The 13141-nt window shown below is 42.0% G+C and overlaps 1 protein-coding gene across 1 annotated transcript in view; it reads left to right on the top strand.

The window, feature by feature from the left end:
• MAP3K5 (mitogen-activated protein kinase kinase kinase 5) overlaps positions 1–13141 on the top strand; it is a 236192-nt gene that overhangs the window by 119281 nt on the left and 103770 nt on the right. The window contains exon 10 of the mRNA XM_040350503.1: positions 12648–12801. Within this exon, the coding sequence (XP_040206437.1) occupies positions 12648–12801 (154 nt within the window). The remainder of the gene's footprint in view (positions 1–12647; positions 12802–13141) is intronic.

Genomic DNA, 13141 nt, shown 5'->3' with positions numbered 1-13141 from the left:
CTTTTAAATCTTTTCCACGATAAGCAAGCCTGAAGCTTCAATTAAAAAAATATGAGCCTCTCCATGGTTCTCCGCTGCATCAATTCACCAGCTGGAGCACTTGATAACACATGGTATACACATGCACAGTTTTTTAAACCATGAGTGTCCAGAGGCTCTGAGAGGACTACATAGAGGCAAAGTGGGACCAGTTGGATCAGTATTGGAAACAAGATTTCTGGGCAACCTTTTCTGGCTGTATGGTGTTTCTGGCTTCCTTCTCTCTTGGGCTCAGTAATGGTTATATCCACAAGCGCAATTTGACTCTCTTGTTCATACAAGAGGTGAAATTGGTGTTTATTGTGAGCACGGTGGAATGGAGCACACATTTAATTATTTAATAGAAGGCTGTGGATAAGGATAAGACACACATGTATTAGGACTTTTTATTGGACATGTATTGTTTGTATATTGAATTTTGAAGTGCACGCTCTGTTTTAATATCATTCTGACATGTTCTAACATATTCTAATGAATAAAAGTTATGCATGTTTATATAATGAATTGTAGAGGTGAGGGTTTTTATATTATTATTTATTTTGTCTGATTCATAAAGGTTATATTTGAAAATTTGATTTCCGGGGCAGAACCTTTTGTGTTTGTTTTTTTTGTATAACTTTACTATTTAAAATTACTTTATGATAGTTTATCCCCACAGTGAATTTCACTGTGGTAAGCTTTGGGCATACTTTGGTTGATTTACTAAAACTTGAGAGTGCACACATTCTGTTGCAGCTCTGCATAGATGCCAATCAGCTTTGAGTTTTTTTTGTTGAAGCTTAAAGCGTTTGTTACCTTAAAAAAAAATGGATCCTGTTCCTTTTAGAGCTATGTAATTTGGCCCTTTGTATCACCTGAAATACCTAGTTGATCCTGCCTGGTTTTGCTCTCCCCCCTGAAAACTGACCACGGTTTATCATGGCTGCTGAGCCCTGACACTGTGGTCAGTTTACGTGCCTCTGTCATCCGTAATCCACTCTCTCCTCTGTCCTCCTCTCCCCCTCCCCCTCCCTGCCTGCCAGCTCGTGACAGCGCCCACCCCTGCCCTCCTGCTGCTAAAATTACTTTTACATTTTCATACAATCCTCTCTGTTTCCTAAAGATAGGTGATCCTGTGTGTTTTCTTTATTAAAAAAATGGCGTCTATACCTTATTTCAGAGCACCAATCGGCGCTCACATGACTGGCCACCTCTCTCCTCCTCTCCTCCCGACTGACGTCAGCAGGGGATTCTCGGCCCCTCCCGCTGTAGATCGAGAGAGGGGAGAAGTGGCCGGTCATGTAAAAAGGTATAGATGGCATTTTTTTTTATGAAGCATGTACACAAGGGCACCTATCATTGTGAAACACAGAGGATTGTATGAAGAGGACACAGTGGCTTAACAACCACTTTAATTGAACAAGCTGAAGTTAGAATCTGATTGCTTGCCATGCACAGCTGCAACAGATTTTACACTCTCCAGTTTTAGTAAATCAACCCAACTCTGTCTAAATTTCAGCAAACACCCCTTTGTATATATTTTATGTTTGACTGCTCAGTGTAGGAAATGTACAATTTTTATTTTCAATTTTTTTAGATGTAAAACTTTCTGTGCATAAAAATGTTTTCACGAAGAGCAGTTTCTATGGCGTACAACTCCAGAGCAAAAATGTAAAAATCATTTCCCCATGTTTGCTGATACACATTATCAACTAGCCATAGACCAGCCATTAGAAAACATTTCAACGCGTAAGGGCTCGTTTGCATGAAAAGGCCATTTTTTTGCATGGTCTAACTTCCGGGTGCTGAGTTCCAATAGGATGTGTGGCTACATGAACACAGCTGATCATTCCAATGTGGCAGGTGCAGTTGAGCGGCTCCAAATGCACATGTTCACAACTGTCACATTAGGAATCATGGCTGTGCCCTTGCAGCCATGCCTCCTAATAGACTTCATTGACTTCCTAATAGACTTCAATAGTACCTGAAAGTTTCAGATGCTGCAAAAAAACAGCTCGTTCACGCTTTATGGGCATCTTCACCCATGTTAAAGAGGTCTGAATCAAAGTTATGTGCAAATTAAACTAAAGACTGTAATACCAAATAATAGCATGGTGGTAACAGTAAAATATTTTACAGTACATGTTACATATATATAATTTGCACTATAATAAGTATAGTGATGTACGTTATATGACAAATGTTTATGGGCACCTGATCATCATGCCTAGATGAGCTTGTTGGACATTCTATGCCAAAATATTGGCTATTAATATGGACTTGGCCCTCTTTGCAGCTATAAAATCTTCCACTGTTCTGGAATGTCTTTTTACAAGATTTTGGCATGTATTTGATTATCTTGAATGAGAAGTCCTGGCTCACAGTTCTTCTTCAAGTTGGTCAGTAGGGTCGAGGTCCGGGATCTGTGCAAGTCACTCCAGTTCCTCTACATTTAACTCACCAAACCATGTATTTATGCACATGGCTGTGTGTACAGGGGCAAAGTCACAGAGAAGGTTCTTCCTCAAACTAATGGCATAAGACTAAAAGTGTAATACAATGCCTTTGTAATCTGTAGAATACATAGTACCCTTCACTAGAAAAACCTGAACCCAATAATTTGGCTGTAGGTCATAAGGTAGGTATGGCGGTCAGGTGTCCTCAAACTTTTGGCCATACAATGTAGGTGTGATAGAGGAACTGGTAAGTTTAGTAGAAGTGGTAATAACAGTCATGGGTCAGAGTACAGCTGTAAAACTACCATGTGTGACACAGAAGAGACTCTCGGCTATCATCAATTTTTGCTAATGAATCACACTTTACATGAGAGAAAGAAACCATTAAAGGTGTATTTCCCTAAACCATCACAATAAAGGATGAGTACAATTACTGCTTATAATATTAATACAGCAATAAAAATTGTGAGCCCCTGTGTAATTAAAAACACAAATTAGTAAGTATACTGCATGCTACAAATCGCTCCCACATTATAAAATCACTTTATTCAACTTGATTTTCATTTTAATTGTTTGATGCTCACAATTAGATAACCACAACAAATTAATAGTACTAACAAAACATAATTCACCACACTATAACATACCAGAAGGAAGGCCTAAGGCTCAATTCACATGTTGCTTTTGAGCGTTTTTGCAGTGCTTTTTGCGAAGCTTGCCCTGTTTTTGGACACGCGTTTTTACAGCGATTTTGCCACGATTTTTTTTTGTTTTTTTAGACTGTATATAACTGGTTGCTAAGGTGGGGGCCAGGAAGCTGATGAGTCATCCGCTGTCAGCGGGCTTCCCCTCTGAATGTAAAAAAAAATTGAATTGCCTGCTAAAAAACAATTATGAAAAAAAACAGCGTGGGGTTCCCCACCGGGCCATACCAGGCCCTTTGGTCTAGTATGGATTCAAAGGAGACCCCCCCCTACGCCAAACCACCTTGCCCCCATGGGTGCGCCCCCACCCCAAAGCACCTTGTTCCCATGTTGATGGAGACAAGGGCCTCTTCCCGACAATCCTTGCCCGGTGGTTTTGGGGTCTGGAAAGCCCCCAGATCCTGGCCTCCCCCCCATGTGAATGAGTATCAGGTACATTGTACCACTACCCATTCACCCAAAAAAAGTAGTGTAGTGTGAAAAAATACAGTAGACAGTTTTTGTCTTTTATTAAAAATATCTTCTCCTCTCGTTTCTTATTCCGCTCTTCTTATTTCTCTGTACGGTCTTCTTCCTTTGCCACCGCCGACCCTCCTCCGATGCTGCATCCCGCTGATCTGTCCGTGCCGTCAAGCATTTCTTAGATAATGTTGGGGGCATGGCCATCGGATGACGTAATCCGGAGGCCCTGTCCCCTTGGGTCTATGACGTCACAAGGGGTGGGGCCTCCGGATGCTATCATCCAATGCCCATGCCCCATTGTTATCTAAGCAATGCTTGACATCGGCGCAGACAGATCAGCGGGACGCAGTATTGGAGGAGGGTCGTCGGTGGCAGAGGAAGAACACCAGAGGGAAAAACAAGAAGAGCAGAAGGAGAAGATATTTTTAATAAACGACTTGTCAACAACTGTCTACTGTATTTTTTCCACACTACACTACTTTTTTTTTTGGTGAATGGGTAGGGGTACAATGTACCCCATACTCATTCACATAGGGGGTGGAGGCTGGGTCCTGGGGCCCCGCTTTGTTAAAGGGGACTTCCAGTGTCTGATAAGTCCCCCCGCCTGCAGACCCCGACAACCACCAGGCAAGGGTTGTTGGGAAGAGTCCCTTGTCCCCATCAACATGGGGGCAATGTGCTTTGTGGTGGGGGAGCGCCGAGCCCACCCCCTGCCCCCAAGCACCTACCCCCCCATGTTGCGGGCATGCAGCCTGGTATGGTTCAGGAGAGGGGCGCACACTCTTCCCCTCCCTTTTCTGACCTGCTGGGCTACATGCTCGGATAAGGGTCTGGTATGGATTTTGAGGGGGACCCCACGCCATTTTTTGTTTTTTTTGCATTAAGCTGATGAGTCTCCGTTGTTAACCACTTGCTTACTGTGCACATATACCCCCTTCCTGCCCAGGCGAAATTTAAGCTTCCAGCACTGCGACGCCTTAACTGACAATTGCGCGGTCATGCGACGTGGCTCCCAAACAAAATTGACGTCCTTTTTTCCCCACAAATAGAGCTTTCTTTTTGTGGTATTTAATCGCCTGTGCAGTTTTTATTTTTTGGGCTATAAACAAAAAAAGAGCATACATTTTGAAAAAAACACAATATTTTTTACTTTTTGCATTAATTCAATTTAAAAAAATAAAATAAAAATTCTCAGTTTAGGCCGATACGTATTCTTCTACATATTTTAGGTATAAAAAAAACCCGCAATAACCGTATAGTGACTGGTTTGCGCAAAAGTTATAGCGCCTACAAAATAGGGGACATAATTATGATTTTTATTGGGACTGCGACATTATAGCGGACACATTGGACACTTTTGACACATTTTTGGGACCATTCACATTTATACAGTGAACAGTGCTATAAATATGCATTGATTACTGTATAAATGTGACTGGCAGGGAAGGGGTAAACCACTAGGGGGCGGGGAAGGGGTTAAATGTGTAGCCTAGTGAGTGATTCTAACTGTAGAGGGAGGGGGGTGACTGGGGAGGTGACCAATCTGTGTCCCTATGTACAAGGGACACAGCATCAGTCTCCTCTCCCTGACAGGACGTGGATCTCTGTGTTTACACACAGAGATCCACGGTCCTGCTCAGTTACTGGGCAATCACGAGTGCCTGGCGGCCATCGCGGCCGCCGGCCACGTGCATCATGTTCCCAGTAACGGCTTTAAAAGACGAGGACGTCATATGACGTCCTGTCAGAATAACTGATCTACCTTGCCGCCGTCAATTGACGGCTGCCGGTAGTATAGTGGTTAAGGATGTGACGGCCCAGCCCCCTCCTTAGCAACCAGTTATATACAGTGAATGTACAACAAAGAAAAAAAACATATTGCAAAACTTGCTTCTTGGATGCGGGTGCATTGAAGTCTATTACATGCAAAACGCTGCATTTTGCGGGAAAAAAGTCCCTGACCCTTTTTTTAAAATGCAGAGGGACAAAAATGCATTGATGTGAACATGTTCCATTCTGCAAAATGCATCAAAAAACACATTGTGAATTGAGCCTAATTGTATAGCACATCCAGTGACATATTCAGCAAAATCACTTGATGGTATCTCAGTAGATGTCCCAATATAACCCCAGATATATAACATCTGATGCACCTAAATGCTTCCTAACTTCTAAATGTTTTTGTGACTGTATTCCCCTGTTGTATAATGGTATTGGCCCATATACAGTACCCATATTCTACCTTGCAGTTATTTATAACAGATTCTGGTGTTTATTAAAATTAAAACCTGTGATGGGTAATAAATAACTTAAAATTATATGTTGGGGTGGGGGTTCATTACTAATGAGCAAGGAATGGAGCAGGGAGAGTGTTGACTGAGCCAACAATATTTTAAAGGATTTTTTGCACTCTGTAACACTTTTGGCTAAACAGCACCCTGGCCAGTTGTCAATCTTTCTAGTCCAAGAAGTAGCTATATTGTCAGAATTCCTTCAGCCAATACAGGGTTAATTATAGTTACTAATGAAGTCATGAACTTTTTCTATTGGCACATAGAATGACTGTACGCACATATAGCCAGATTCAGATAGACTGGCTTAACTCCGTCTAGGCGTAGCCTATCGTATATACCAGGGCTCAAAATTTCAAGTCCTGAGCTACTAGCCAGGCCTCCAGAGTTACTCGCCACCAGTTGCCCCACCTAATTCATACACTGCCCTGCGCCTAATTGCACCCGTAAACACGCCCTTGTAGATTATCTCATGGAATGACAATGTTTTATGCAGAATCAAGTTACAAAATTAAATATTTACCAACAACAACTTTAACAAAATGGGACAGGGCACTGGGGGCAGACCAGAGGGACAGGGCACTGGGGGCAGACCAGAGGGACAGGGCACTGGGGGCAGACCAGAGGGACAGGGCACTAGAACTGTGTCTCTTCCCCATTCTCTTGCTGCTTCCTCTGCAACTCCCATCCATCCTCTCTCTCTCCCATTCATCTCATCATCAGGAGCCTGTGTGTGCGGCTCCACGCTTGCATGTCCCCACTTCCCCCTTTTATTCAGGCTGGCAGAGATGAGAGGAGCTGCAGCACAGCGGGAGGGAGTACAATCCAGCGCTGAGATCCACACAACTGCACAGCCATTGACACCATAGCACAGCGCACACTGACAGCGCACAGCACACATTGAGACCAGTCTGTTCACAGTGCTCAGGCTAAACTGTTGGACACTTACATAGAGCACAAGGAGAAGAAAACTGCACCAACTAGAAGGCTGCTGCTCTCATGTCAGGGCAACTTTCAGTGAGCGCTGCACCGGAGTGGTAATTTTTGCAATCCTCCACCTCACTCATTACTTTCTGCTCTCCAGCTACATTGGTCGGGGCCCGGGGGAGGGGGGCAGGCTCAGAGAGGTCATACTGTTAGGTCCCATGGCTTAATGAGAATTGTAAGGAGAGCACCTGTGTACTGCTCTGCCTGTGCGCGGCTCACCAGACTACTTTTCCCGAGCTTGCACCTTTCCTCTTCGGGCCGCCAATCTCATCGGGACTCTAAGTGTAGGCACAGATTGGAGGGAGATTGGTCATGCAGCCCTGTCATCACTCGCCCCCAGCTTAAATCCACTCGCCAAATGCTAGTAGGCGAGTGGAAATTTTGAGGGCTGGTATATACGCTACGCCGCTGTAAGTCAGAGAGGCAAGTGCTGTATTCACAAAGCACTTGCCTCCTAAGTTACAGCGGCGTAGCGTAAATGGGCCGGCGTAAGCGCGCCTAATTCAAATTGTGAAGAGGTGGGCGTGTTTTATGCAAATAAACCATGACCCCACATAAATGACAATTTTAACGAACGGCGCATGTGCCGTTCGTGGACGTATCCTAGTGCGCATGCTCCAAATTATACTGCAAGGACTTATTGGTTTCGACGTGAACGTAAATTACGTCCAGCCCCATTCACGGACGACTTATGCAAACGACGTAAAATTTTCAAAATTCGACGCGGGACCGACGTCCATACTTAACATTGGCTAGGCCAGCTTTTTGGTGGAATAACTTTACGCCTGAAAACGCCTTACGTAAACGGCGTATCTTTACTGCGACGGGCAAGCGTACGTTCGTGAATAGGCGTATATGGCTGATTTACGCATTCTAGGCGTAAATTAGCGTTAACGCCCCTAGCGGCTGGCCTAAATAGACAGCTAAGATGCGACGGCGCAGGCCGTCGTATCTTAGCTAGATTTAAGTGTATCTCATTTTGAGAATACACTTAAAGATACGACGGCTTAGATTCAGAGTTGCGACGGCGTATCTACTGATACGCCGGCTTAACTCTTTCTGAATCTAGCTAATAGTTGATAGATTCTTTAACTTGCAATATGAATTACTTAGGCTTTCCATACAGCAAACAGCTATGATACAAAGTAAGCTAACCCAAATAAATTCATATTTCAGTGACCAGACTACAACAAACTGAGATTTGATGGCTTGCTAACGGGGACTTTTGTTGTACATTGCTATTGCTCTTTACACTGATTTCAGTTATTTAATGTATTTACCTTTATACCAGCAATATGGAAAATGTAGCACTATTATGCTGTTAGTTTAAGCTGCATTTCAGAGTTGTCATAGCATAAAAAACATGGTTGAGGCTCCACAGCTGAGTTTTCTATTGATAACTCTTCAGCCCTATGGAAAATGTTTATGGAATGGGTGAGGTAGTATTACAACATATGTTGTTCTAACTGACAAAGATGTATTACAAACCTACTATTACTGTTGTTTAACAGAAATGACTCATCAACATACTGAAAATAAGCTGCCGGTTATAAGTCAGTTTCATATAATCACAAGGGTATCATGTGCTGTGTCCCTAAAAACACTATCTTGTTGTATTACCTAGCAAATGTTAGTTCTACGTTTTGGGCAAACATTTATTAATTTATAACCAATACCTAAAGTGCAAATAAATATGCCTGCTGTAATTTCCCTGTTAAAAGTGTGCATTTAAGAAAATATAATTTATTCATGTACATGTGATCAGGGTTATACTCTCAATGATGTTACCCAAGACACATATGTTTACTATGATTCATGTAGAGAAAGCTAAAAACAGAGTATGCCTCTAAAGGAAACATACCACCTGTTTTATGTGCAGGTACCACTGGAATGTATAGTGTACCCTTTGATGATTCCACGTTACCTGAACACCAGAGAGTTTTCTGACTATTCTTTTCTTTTTGGTTCAAATGTGAAATTTAGCCACCGAAGTATTCAGGAGATTGAGGAAAGCTAGAATAAAGTAAAAACAACACATACATTATAAAACATGAGCTTTGATGTAACCTAAATATACTGTATGGTTTATGGTAGCCATAACCCTTTGCCCAAATCCAGGTCTAGCAGTATTAATATATAATTTTTATTATTTTTATTATTATACAGGATTTATATAGCGCCAACAGTCCGCACAGTGCTTTACAGCATTAGGGCAGACAGTACAGTTACAATACAATTCAATACAGGAGGAATCAGAAGGCCCTGCTCGCTAGAGCTTACAATCTAAGATATAGTGTTATTAACCTTTTGACGACCGCGCTATAGACAAAATACGTCTACAGCGCGCTCGAGTTATTGCTCCTGCGCGCGACCTCTGGGGCGTGCTCCCAGAATCATCTGTGACCGCCAGGTCTAGAAGACCCGGCAAATCACGGATCGCGATAAATTGCCGCAGATATCGGCCGTTTACCACGTGATCGCTCCGTCAAATGACGGAGTGATCACTTGTAAACAAACCGGCATCATGTGATGACGCTGGTTCCTCCCTCCCCTCTCTGTACCGATCGGTACAGTGTGAGAGGAGAACGGGAGGGATCGGATGGCAGCTGTAGTACTGTGGGCTGGATCTGTGACAATTGCCATCCATCCCTCCATGGTCAGCTATCCCTGTGCAATACTCTGCAATACCCTGTGCAATACTCTGCAATACCCTGTGCAATACACCGCAATACCCTGTACAATACACCGCAATACCCTGTGCAATACTCTGCAATACCCTGTGCAATACTCTGCAATACCCTGTGCAATACTCTGCAATACCCTGTGAAATACCCTGTGCAATACACCGCAATACCCTGTGCAATACTCTGAAATACCCTGTGCAATACTCTGCAATACTCTGCAATACCCTGCAATACCCTGCAATACTCCAATACCCCGCAATACGTCCCCCCCTCCCGCCACCCTCCGGTGCTTCTACCAACTCACTGCTACGATCGAAGCCAGGATCTTTTTTTTATTATTATTATTTCAGGCTTCCCAGCCTAGAGGTGAGAAGTGGGGTCTTATTGACCCCACATCTCACTGTAAAGAGGACGTGGCATGCTATATTCCTATTACAAGGGATGTTTACATTCCTTATAATAGGAATAAAAGTGATAAAAAAAAATATTTTTGGGGAAAAAAGTGTCAAACTAAAATAAATAAAGTAAAATGAACAATACATTTTTTTATTTTTTTTTAAAGTGCCCATGTCCCAGTGTGCTCGCATGCAGAAGGGAACGCATATGTAATTCCCGCCGACATATGAAAACGGTGTTCAAGCTACACATGTGCGGTATCGCTGCGAACGTTAGAGCGAGAGCAATAATTTTGGCCCTAGACCTCCTCCGTAACTCAAAACATGTGACCAGTAAAAATATTTAAAGCGTCGCCTATGGGGATTTTTAAGTAGCGAAGTTTGGCGCCATTCCACGAGCGTGTGCAATTTTGAAGGGTAACATGTTGGGTATCTATTTACTCGGCATAACTTGATCTTTTATATTATCCAAAATATTGGGCTAACTTTACTGATTTTTAAAAAAAAAAACGTTCGAAAAATTGCTGCGCAAATACTGTGCGAGATAAAAAGTTGTAATGACCGCCATTGTATTCTCTAGGGTCTTTGTAAAAAAAGCATATATAATATTTTGGGGTTCTATGTAATTTTCTAGCAAATAAATGATGATTTACATGTAGGAGAGAAATGTCAGAATTGGCCTGGGTGCTCCAGATGTGGCCACGCTGTGTAAAAGTCTCACACATGTGGTATCGCCATACTCGGGAGGAATAGCAGAATGTGTTTTGGGGTGTAATTTGTGGTATGCATATGCTGTGTGTGAGAAATAACCTGCTAATATGAAAATGTTGTGAAAAAAAGAAAGAAAAAAAATCTTGATTTTGCAAAGAATTGTGGGGAAAAAATGACAACTTCAAAAAAACTCACCATGCCTCTTTCTAAATATCTTGGAATGTCTTCTTTCCAAAAAGGGGTCATTTGGGGGGTATTTGTACTTTTCTGGCATGTAAGGGCCCTTTCACACGGGCGGATCAGTAATGATCCGGTCCATGTGTCCGCAAAAGCTCAGCGGGGATCCTCCGTAAAATCCCTGCTGAGCTGGCAGCTGACAGGGCGGTCCCTGCACACTGTGCAGGGACCGCCCTGTCTTTCCTCCGCTCTCCCCTATGGGGATCGGATGAACACGGACCGTATTTCCGTGTTTATCCGATCTGATCCGGCAGACGGAAGAAAAATAGGATTTTCTTCCGTCCACAAATGCGGATCTTTGCGGAGGCGGACGATTACGGGTGTCAGCGGATGGTCATCCACTGACACCCGTAATCACATAGGGACCAATGTATGTCCCGTTTTCATCCGCAACGGACTGATGAAAATGCGGACATACGGTCCGCACGTGTGAAAGGGCCCTTAGGGTCTCAAGAAATGAGATAGGCCGTCAGTACTTTAGGTGTGATCAATTTTCAGATATGTGGACTCTATAACTTTCACAAAGACCAAATAATATACACCAATTTGTACTTATTTTTACCAAAGATATGTAGCAGTATAAATTTTGGCCAAAATGTATGAAGAAAAATTACTAATTTTCTAAATTGTATAACAGAAACGAGAAAAATTAATTGTTTTTTTTATAGAATTTTCAGTATTTTTCTTTTATAGTGCAAAAAAAAAAAACCCCAACGGTGATTAAATACCACCACAAGAAATCTCTATTTGTGTGAAAAAAAAGGACAAACAATTCATATGGGTACAGTGTTGTATGACTGAGTAATTGTCATTCAAATTGTGAGAGCACCGAAAGCTGAAAATTGATCTGGTTAGGAAGGGGGTTTAAGTGCCCAGTGGTCAAGAGGTTAATATGTTGCATGTTTATGAGTAACATATGGAAAAAGGTGATATTCCTGATAGGAGTACAGATGCTCACGTATGGTTTTGGAGGTTGTGGGGAAATAGGCCATGCTAATTTTTTGTAAAGAAAATTTGTGATAATGTGAGCTATGAATCAAGCTGCCTCTTGCATGTATTTGCAACCCTTGCATCTGTTATCATGGGCAGCCAACTGCAACAGATTTACAAAGGATCTGTAGCAAATGTATTATTGCAGATGGGAAATAGTGCTGCTTTAGAGCAGCTGAGGGAGGAATTCATGACTCTAGCTGTACCACTTGTGGTAGATCTGTTGCATAATTTGTTTTTACTGATTCTGTATTGCCTTTTTGGTGTATTTTAGAAGAGCAATGTTGCCTTCTAGCTCCTGTAAACTGTTTCCCCACCACTTCACATATACAAGATATTATAGGTTTAGATGGATGCAGTGGGGGAGATTTTCTAAAACTGGTGCACACAGAATCTGGTGCAGCTGTGCATAGTAATCAGCTTCCAGGTTTTATTGTCAAAGCTTAATTAAACAAGCTAACGTTTGAAGCTAATTGGTTACCATGCACCAGATTCGGTGTACTCCCGTTTTAGTAAATCCCCCCTAATATGTCACAGTAATGTTCTAAAAGGTTTGGTAGACCAAAGTGTAGTTTATTGTACATTTAATTGCAAACATTTAGGAAAGGGAAAAATCTGCAGCATTCTTAGAAAATGTTATTATACTTCTAATTGTATATGCTAGTTGTTGTTTCATAATCATTTATTTGTTTTTGCTGATTATGATATCTAGGTACTTGAATTCTGTTGTGGAGACAATTTTGATATACCAGAAGTTTAGGAAACCAAACCTGGAGAAACCTTCATCCAAACAGGAGATTGTTGATTTTTGGATGGATTTTCTGGTTGAGTCCACGAATACGGATGTTTCTGTGGTCCGATTTCCAGTAAGTTGATAAACCCTGCTCACAAAACCTACATTTACTGTACTCTGCTAAAAAGTACAAAACCTTTGTTTGCATGGTCACATGTTAATCTTTATTAAGTAGCTAAATGTATAGTGGGTGCAGTCAATTTGGCACATGTATAGTAGAAGCAGTGAGCCCAGTAACTTTCTTTGTTTGAAAAAATAGGTTTTTCATTTTTTGGTAAGATTAGAAAGTTATTGGTGAGGTCTAATTGTTTGGCATGAGGAACAGGGATACTACTTTTTTGGATATGAACCTCAATGTTGAATCTGTGGTGTTTCCAGATTATGGAGCTGGACTATATACACTGTTCAAAAAA

Source organism: Rana temporaria, chromosome 4, assembly GCF_905171775.1.
Source record: "Rana temporaria chromosome 4, aRanTem1.1, whole genome shotgun sequence".
Taxonomy (NCBI): domain Eukaryota; kingdom Metazoa; phylum Chordata; class Amphibia; order Anura; family Ranidae; genus Rana; species Rana temporaria.
The sequence above is the reverse complement of the archived record's forward strand: the minus strand, read 5'-3'. Positions and strand labels throughout refer to the sequence as shown.